This window comes from Micropterus dolomieu, unplaced genomic scaffold (assembly GCF_021292245.1).
Source record: "Micropterus dolomieu isolate WLL.071019.BEF.003 ecotype Adirondacks unplaced genomic scaffold, ASM2129224v1 contig_12775, whole genome shotgun sequence".
Lineage (NCBI taxonomy): Eukaryota > Metazoa > Chordata > Actinopteri > Centrarchiformes > Centrarchidae > Micropterus > Micropterus dolomieu.
Window position 1 is genome coordinate 1 of NW_025741761.1, and position 8,677 is coordinate 8,677.

Here is an 8,677-nt window from a genome sequence, read left to right on the forward strand (position 1 = left end):
TAATACATCATCTGCATAAAGGCTTATCTTGTGGTGTATATTTTCTGTTTGAATTCCTTTAATATTATTATTTTGTCTGATAGCAGCTACTAGCGGTTCTATAAAAATAGCAAATAGCGAGGGAGAGAGTGGGCAACCCTGCCTGGACTGTATAAGATTTTAATCCAATCTATGAAAGAGTTTCCAAATCCAAATTTATATAAAGTAGCGAATAGAAATTTCCAATTTACTCTGTCAAATGCTTTCTCTGCATCTAAAGAAATCACTGTAGTTTCCAGTTTATGAATAGTGGCATAGTCTATTACGTTAAGTAGCCTGCGTGTATTGTTGGTGGAGTGCCTGCCCTTAATAAATCCTGTTTGGTCAGAGTGTATTATACCAGGAGTGACCTTCTCTAGCCTTCTTGCTAGGGTTTTGCAGATGATTTTAAGATCTGTGTTAATAAGTGATATTGGGCGATAACTGGACGGGAGTGTGGGGTCTTTGTCTGGTGTAATTTAAATTACATGAGGCCAGAATTGGCCTTCAACACAACACAACACAATATCATGGCTCCTACATCTAGTTTTGTTTGACCATTTTAAAGTTAAATCTTTTAATCTCGACCCACAAGACAATTGAGGTCTATAAAGGTATAAAAATCTCAACAGCGTCTAACATCTGAGAAAAGACCAGCGTCTTATCTCGGAAACAAAATCCTGATTTTAGCTGTGAGCAGTTTTTAATCAGCTCCTAACTAACAACAGGACAACACATCATCATTCCTGTTCATAAAATCATCTTAAAGATCAGATCCTATTGAACTCCGGAGAATGTCTGTGAGTACTTGTATATGTATATGCTTGTGTGTGTCTGTTTTGATTTGTATGTTTCTGATGTGCTGTAGTTGTGTGTGGTTTTACTCTTTGAATCTGAAATCTCTGATATGGAACCACAATCTGAAGTAAAACTGATTGATAGATAATGTTTGAAAACTGTTTTATAGAACTGTTGAGCTTTGGTGCATGAGACGGTGTTACAAAGAGGTGAGACAGGTTGCTGAACAGGATATATGTGTTTATTGAATCAACTGAAATTTAAATCAGAACTGTTAATTGGTTTTCCACCAGTGATGTCATCGAGGCTTCAGATCCTGATGTAAATACCATCATCAGCGGGGAAGTGACATCCTCATGTGTCACTACATGATGAAGATCTTTACAGGCGTTTGGCACAAAGAACAGAATTCAGGGTAGTACAGGGGTAATCGTTGACAAAATCTCTTCCTGTAGACAGATATAACAATAACAGCACATTAGAGGCCTCTGCTACAAAGTTTTCACAACAACATTGTTTTCCTTTTGTCAATTAAAGCTGAAGTAGGGATTTTTTTAATGACATATATGACAATATGACATGTCATATTTGCTTTATTTATTTGCTAAAACTGTCACTATATCCTGACAGCAGTACATGAGACAGATAATCTGTCACAAATAAAACAAAACAGTCAGGTTCCTCCTTCTGGTATTTGCAACAATTCATTACTTTTTTGTACCCCACAACTCTCTCTCTCGCTCTACTGCGTCAACTCGGATAAGTAGCATGCATGTAACTCAGAAGAGAGCTCGTGACCCGGTCGATTTCAGGTGAAAGGGAATTTGTGAGCAGATGATAGCAAGGTCGAGGATGAAGAGAGCCACATGTATAATAATGACTTTTGTGGAGATTTTTTGTACATCGCGCCTCTGTCTGGCGGGGGAACAGACTCATAAAAAAAATCAGATCTGAGTAATGTAGAGCAAAAAAATTGGGTCACTTTGGCCTGCAGTCTGAAGGTAGCCTTACAGAGTGTCAATCACTGCTCATGCAGTCAGCTCAATATCTTCATTCTAACCACAGGAAATTAAGGAACTGCTCATCGCTCGTTTTCCAACAACAGCATGCAGTACAAACACGTGTGAGAACACATCCCGGCTCCACACAGAGCTTCGGGTTCATTGTGTTTGATGCCATAGCGCTCGTATAGACCAGTGGCAAAGAGGCAATATGACAAACTCTGGGGGGATAACTTGGGAACAGTGATGTCCCAGCCTCTCATCCTGCTGTTAGATTTTGTCGCAGCTCCCTCTGAAGCTTGGAGCACTTTACTCTGGGCCGCGACTCTGGCCCTATGCAGGATGAGGCTCGCGGGGCAACTGTGTCCTGCTTATGGGTTTGGTTGGAGGGGCTTAGCGTGATACGAGCAGCAGAGAGAGAGGCCGAAGGTTTTGCATTGTATGTTCAAATGTTACCAGCTGCTGCTTTAAGTAAGTAACAACTCTCCTGATAGGTCTTTAGCACTCTCTTGCCTTGTAAATGAAAGCATATACTACAAACAAAGAAAGGAAACAATCAAAAAGAAGAGAATGTAAGGTATAAATTAGATAATAAAGTAAACAATCAGTTACAAAAGATTATTTTTGTATCTTGAATATTACATTTATTCATTTAGCTGACGCTTTTATCCAAAGCAACTTACAATCGCTATACATCTCAGAGGTCGCACCACTCTGGAGTAACTAGGGGTTAAGTGTCTTGCTCAGGGACACGATGGTGGATGTCTCACAGTGGGAATTGAACCCAGGTCTCCCACACCAAAGGCAAGTATCTTATCTATGCAAGCATCTTATCTATGCGCCATCACCACCCCAGAGAACTGATTTCACATTGTTTCTCAACAAAAATCCCAAACAGGAGGACATCAGATCAGTTTGTACCTGAATAGTTAATCTGCATGCAGTTCTCATTTCCGCCACCGTTGTTGGGTTCCCCTGCAGCCCAGGCTTTGAAGTCCCACTTGGAACCATCACTCCACAGCCACACACCCTCCTGAAAGAAAAAGTTGTAAGGGTCAATTTACTATTTTTCATGCTATACAGACAGTGCAGACATCCCCACTGCAGAGATATCTGTCACCATTCCAAAACAACTGTTAACGGTGTTTTTTATTATTTGTCTGTTATGTGTATATATGCTGCTATATATACCTCTCTATGTTCCATGTAAAGACTTTTTTCTAAAAAGTCGTTTGTAAAAACTACCAAACATATTATGAGATCATGTTTATCGATAAAACATTTACCTTCACTGCATCGTAGCCTCCGACCCAAGTTGGTTTATGTGTGTTAGTCGATCTGAAAATCAGATCTCTGATGAAGGTGTACTCCTCTGGGGCTTGAATGGAGGCCAGATTCCCACCAATAGAGGTGCAGAAACGCTGATGAGGAAGAGAAAGTGCAATCCAAAGAGACTAAGTATGTTTGAATTCAACATAACTAAATGGACATAATATTTAACCACCAATAGAATCCAATCACGAAAGAATCCTTTGTATTTGAAATGTTTTGTATTTTATTTTTTTCACATGAAGTCCAACTATGTGAATATCACAATAACATCTTAAAAAAACACAACTTTACTTTTAGTATCAATGTGCTTGAGACTGACAGTTTCCTTGGCTGCATGATAGCAGAAAGTTGGTTCAGAGGATGTGACAACAAATACAGTGTGGCAGTTTTGGCTGTTATTATTTCATAAAGTACCTCTGCAGTAGCCCAGTCCACATCAGTGAACTGGAACAGGAAACAGCGACGGCCAAACTGAGTCCAACCAGGAGGGCAGGTCGCAGGGCAATCACCTATAAAAGAATTGTCAACTTATCCTCACTCTTTTCAAGTGTTTGGCATTTTGCTTGAAAAATTACTTCAACAATTATAACATTTCCAAAAAAGTTGCCTGTTCATTTTCTTTCAATCGATTAATCGTTTCTGCTCAAAAATGCAACAATAAATTGTTCTAGTTGGAATAACAAATGTGTGAGAGGAGTGAAACTTGTTAATTTTGGTTTAAAGATCATAATGATTTTCCTGAGGAGTTGAACAACATAAACCCTTAACCTGTCTACTCCAATTTGTTTGTAGTTACAGTCTGCAAGAAACTTTGCAGTTACATTCACTGTGGTCACATAGTGGCAGCTATGTATTACAAGCATTCATCTCCATAAATATAAGATATATAAGAAGCACCAACCTTGTCCACTTTGCCCCTGTAGATGTAAAAACACAGCATTAGAAATGAATACTGTACAACAGGGGTATTTCTCTATTTTTGTGACCCTTCATTTGAACATTTCAAAAACATTAAATTAATTAATGAATAATCTCTGAAAACACTTGAGAAGCAGAGTGTGAAAGTTACCAACAAAAATAAGGCCGTTAGCCGAAAAAATCAGCTGCTTTACCCTAAAACCATCAGAAATCTTAAGAATTAGCTGCTCACTGCAACCTATGAGTCACCAGAAAAGAGTAGAGCAACATCAACCATTCAATCTAATCCAAATGAACCACATTTTCTTAAATACACACTGATTTTCTGGTAGTATGGCTCATTGTCCTCCCTTCACATATATATATGTAAGTCTGAAAACCATATCTGCCAATATAAAAACCTGATTCAAGTCCTTGATTATAAATGTAAGAGGGTTAATATTACCACCAGACCTGCTTGTTGGAACGGTGCAATTTGATCACATAAAACATTTGTGAAGCAGTGGGCAGTAGTACCAACTTTATGCTTCAATAAAATGACATTTTTAGATTAAAGATCAGATTAAACTAGGATTTTGCCTTGTTTTCAATAAAACAGCCTACAAATCAGTATGGGTCCAAAAGTCAGAATGTCACACTGCTGTTGATTAAATATTAAAAACATCAGAAAGGTTTCAAGGTTTTATATAGATGTTATAATTAAAACAAATGCATTAAAAACTCTACTTACATTTGCTCCAATCCACAGCCCACTGGTCAAACAGAGGAGCCCAATGAAATGAAGACCTGATGCCATCTGTGTAAAGACATTAGACAAAATTTTGTAACATACAAATATGTGGGAGAAGTTTCATAGAAAAGCGGCTAAATGCAGTCTTATTTCCACAGTCATCACTGACAAGTAAGTCAAATTTTAAATATAATCAAGAGTCTTTTCTGTAAAGCTGGTGCTGTTGTGAAAGGCAAGAATTAAAACGTTACCTTGTAGCGATGATCAGATGAAGTAGCAGTAGCAGGTAACAGGTAGCAGGATGTCTTGGAAAAGGGAACTCAGTCCTTATATATCTTTTCTGGGTGTTTTGTTTCCTTACGTGTCATCCCTTGATAACAGGACACGGTCTAATTATTTTGTAATGAATATTGTTTTAGCTATTGCCACAGCCTTGAGTAAATGTTAAACAGTTCATTAAACAATGTTGAAAAAACATTCTGGTCATTTTATGAAGCAGCTCAAGCAACTGATACGGCAACAAAAAACAAAGGTGTCACCTGTTACAGTACACTGGAGACACAGCTACACCTGTTCCCGGTCAAATGTAATAATAAATTATCTGTATGTGATACAAAAAAATGCATACAATTTTCTTATTACGATGTTAAAAATATTTCAATGTGTTGACCTATTTGTGTCATTATTACATACAGCAGCAACACAGTTGTGTGTTATTATTAATCCCTCTTGGGAAAAATGTAAGGTAGTTCTTCTGGCTGAAAAATAGAAGTAATGTAACTGCAGGCACTGCTCTGGTGGAGTTTAGGGGTAAATCTGAATTTTCAAAATTCTATGGAAACATCACAGCCACCAGTAAATTACCAATGGGCTTGCAGAGAAACAACTATTCTCTCCATTACGACTATTGACACTGCCGAGATCATGTGCCGTTCTCTCCTGACAGGATCCTCACATCTCTGAAAACATCTTAGCATATTTTCAAGAATGAATCATTTTGATGCAATGACCACATATTCAAAAATGTTACTGGTTACTAGGGATGAGCGAGTACAGCATTATCTGTATCTGTATCTGTGTTAACCATATGAAATATCTGTATCTGTACTCGGACTGGGCGGGGCCTAACCCGGAAGTGGGTCGGGTTGTCATGAAATGGGCGGGGCTTTAACCGGTATGTTCTTTTAAGCATGCAATTGATTTGGGTTGATCAGTAATTATTATATTTATTAGAAAACTACATGACAGCATCAGCATTGAGTTTGTGTGTGTGTGTAGCTTAATTTAATATTATTTTAAATAATTTATTTATACCACAACTACCTTTAGCTAATTAATTTGTAATATAGTTTTATACCACTACTTCCTTTATTTTTTTTATGAAATTCAGCAAGAAAGTGTCAGACACTCAGTGCCTGAAGTAAAAAAAAAGTAAAAAGGATTTTTATTCAATCCGAGCACAGATACTGACTCGTATTACTCGTATAGCCTAATACTCGCACTCGGCAAAAGTGCTTTATCCGTATCCGTACTCGTTTCAGCTGAGTATCCGGCTCAACTCTACTGGTTATTTTCGCACCTGAAATCTCAAAAAATCTCAAAACTAAATTCTGTGACACAATAGCAGCTGGGCGGCCATCTAGTAACTAAACTGACCACAAATCTTTCCCCCTCCTGAGCTTGGTGAGTATTTCCACACTGCTCACACACTTGGCACACAAAAATTGGACCACATCTCACACTGATAGCAACTTCATAACAATAATCCATATATCGCTAGACAATCCTGATATCATGATATCTATCTAACTATGAATGCAAATTGCCTGTGAAAATGTTTTCTATTTATTTGCTGTCTAAACTGTTAGAAAATGGCACAATTCTGCAGAACTACAGAGCAACTATGAAAAGTTATTGTAAAAACATTTCTTTATAAAAAGGCACATAAAAAAGCAAATTCACTGAATTTACTGATTTTTTTTAGCTGAAAATACAAATTGCTGTATACCACTTAAGTCTAATATGTACACACATTATATTGATAACTGTTCAGTGACACAGCATAGTGCTGCCCTTTCTCCGCCTATTGGTAGCTGTATTTTTAGAACAGAGTTTGTTTTTACCCTTTGGGTGGCTGTACTTAGTGTGTGTGGAGTGCTGAAGCAGCAGAGTAGCAGAGCAAGACAGTCAAGTTATCAGCTCCTTCTATTTCACACAGAGCTCAGGAAACATATGTACTTTAAGTATTAGCAGAGCATGTCACTCAGGAAGTTAAACATGTGAAGCATTATGTGTACTTTATGTTAAGATTATATTATCACTATATGTTCCCACTATATGTTAGCATTGAGCAAACAGTAAAAGCCTTAATTTTTCACGTATCACGATATATTGCTGATTTTTTGGCACACCCCTATTTCTAACAACATTTCAACATTACACAGCATTATGTTATCACAGCTGTGCAGAAAAGTAGCATTTTTATCAAATCCAAATCTAGTATCAACTGTCCTCAGTATATAAAATCCTTTATAATCCCTTATTAATATTTTATCATTAAGCTTTCAACAAAAAAGTTCTAGATAACTTCGCCAAACATTGCACCATAATTTATAAAAAGTGTCTGACAACTTGAAATAACAGGTGTAGTCTTTGTACTTTCTGCACCTTATTTTTTTAAGTTTCAAGTTAGTGTACATACATTTGGGGCAGCATTAGCTGTTGGGACTTGGCTTGGTAACAGGTAGCTTGCCAGAATGAGTCCAGCATGGCTCGTTGCTGAAGGTGCTCCTAGGCAAAGCCCTGAACCCCTAACTGCTCCCCCAGTGCTGCACAATGGCAGCCCACTGCTCCTTATTAGGATGGGTTAAATGCAGAGAACAAATTTCCCCTTCCCCAATTCTTTTAAATAATTTCCCATCAGGGATCGATAAAGTATTTCTGATTCTGATATACTGCAAACGTGCTTGTCAGAGGCCAACCTTCTCAAATGTTAATGTTGTCCAAACTGAAGCAGCTGAACATGAAGAATTAAATACAGCAAAACATGTTTTTAAATCAAATTAAAAGATTAAAAAGTAAGTACACATTCATTTCCATCTTTTGTTACCTGGCCGTTTCCAATACCTTGGGATATGGAAACATTTTGTTAAGTAATAATGGAAGAATCAAAAGGTTGGCTAGTATTTGATGCCTATTTCAACGGCAAATTTGTTTACATGGGTGCTTAAAGGAAGCTTCCTCCTCCTGTGTGTCCCCAGCATAAGACCGCAGGAGTCATTTTGTATCTGCTGTCTTTATGAGTGATGGCTGAACATCTTTACTTTGAACTTGTCAGTCAGTGTATGATAATACTGCGTGTTGCAGTATACACAGTTGGTCTTGAGCAAATTAGTTTGAGTTTACTCTCCACCAGGCAGTAGGCTATCGTCTGTTTATTTTGCCTTGTGTTTCTTTTACATATTTTCTTAATGCCTGTCTGTCTTATTTTAGTCACAAGGATCAATCTCCCCCACTCCTTCAACCCCTCTGCCTGCCTCTGTAAATGTATTGTTTTGTGTTGGATGCATGTCATGGATTGTGAAGTGTTGTATGGTGGAGTAAAGATAAGGTGTGTGGTAACTAAGGTGGAGTTAAAATTGGAGGGTAGTTGTGACACAGGCACCCCACAACTGTCAGGTAGTGGAGCCTCCCATCGTGCCCCTCCCACCCCCCAAGCCCTCTGTTTCTAATGTGTAATTAAAATTGAGGGGCGGCCAGTGGGGGAGGAAGAAGGGCGAAGCCGCAATAAAGCAGCCCCACCCACCAAACACCCTGCAGCCTGCCTGCCCCCCAGAGTCCTAAGGGTGTATGTTGTGAGACATGACCAAAGGGGGAAAGG

At 38.3% G+C, this 8,677-nt stretch overlaps 1 protein-coding gene across 1 annotated transcript; it reads right to left on the minus strand.

Moving 5' to 3' along the window:
- Window positions 1-1,082: 1,082 nt before the first annotated feature.
- On the minus strand, window positions 1,083-5,190 carry LOC123966141 (galactose-specific lectin nattectin-like). The gene is made up of 7 exons (XM_046042354.1): window positions 5,049-5,190; window positions 4,798-4,863; window positions 4,051-4,066; window positions 3,564-3,658; window positions 3,104-3,238; window positions 2,739-2,850; window positions 1,083-1,265 (listed from the first exon to the last, which is right to left on the minus strand). Exons 2-7 carry the CDS (start codon window positions 4,861-4,863, stop codon window positions 1,198-1,200), a joined length of 492 nt encoding a protein of 163 aa, XP_045898310.1. The 5' UTR covers window positions 5,049-5,190; the 3' UTR covers window positions 1,083-1,197.
- Window positions 5,191-8,677: the final 3,487 nt, after the last annotated feature.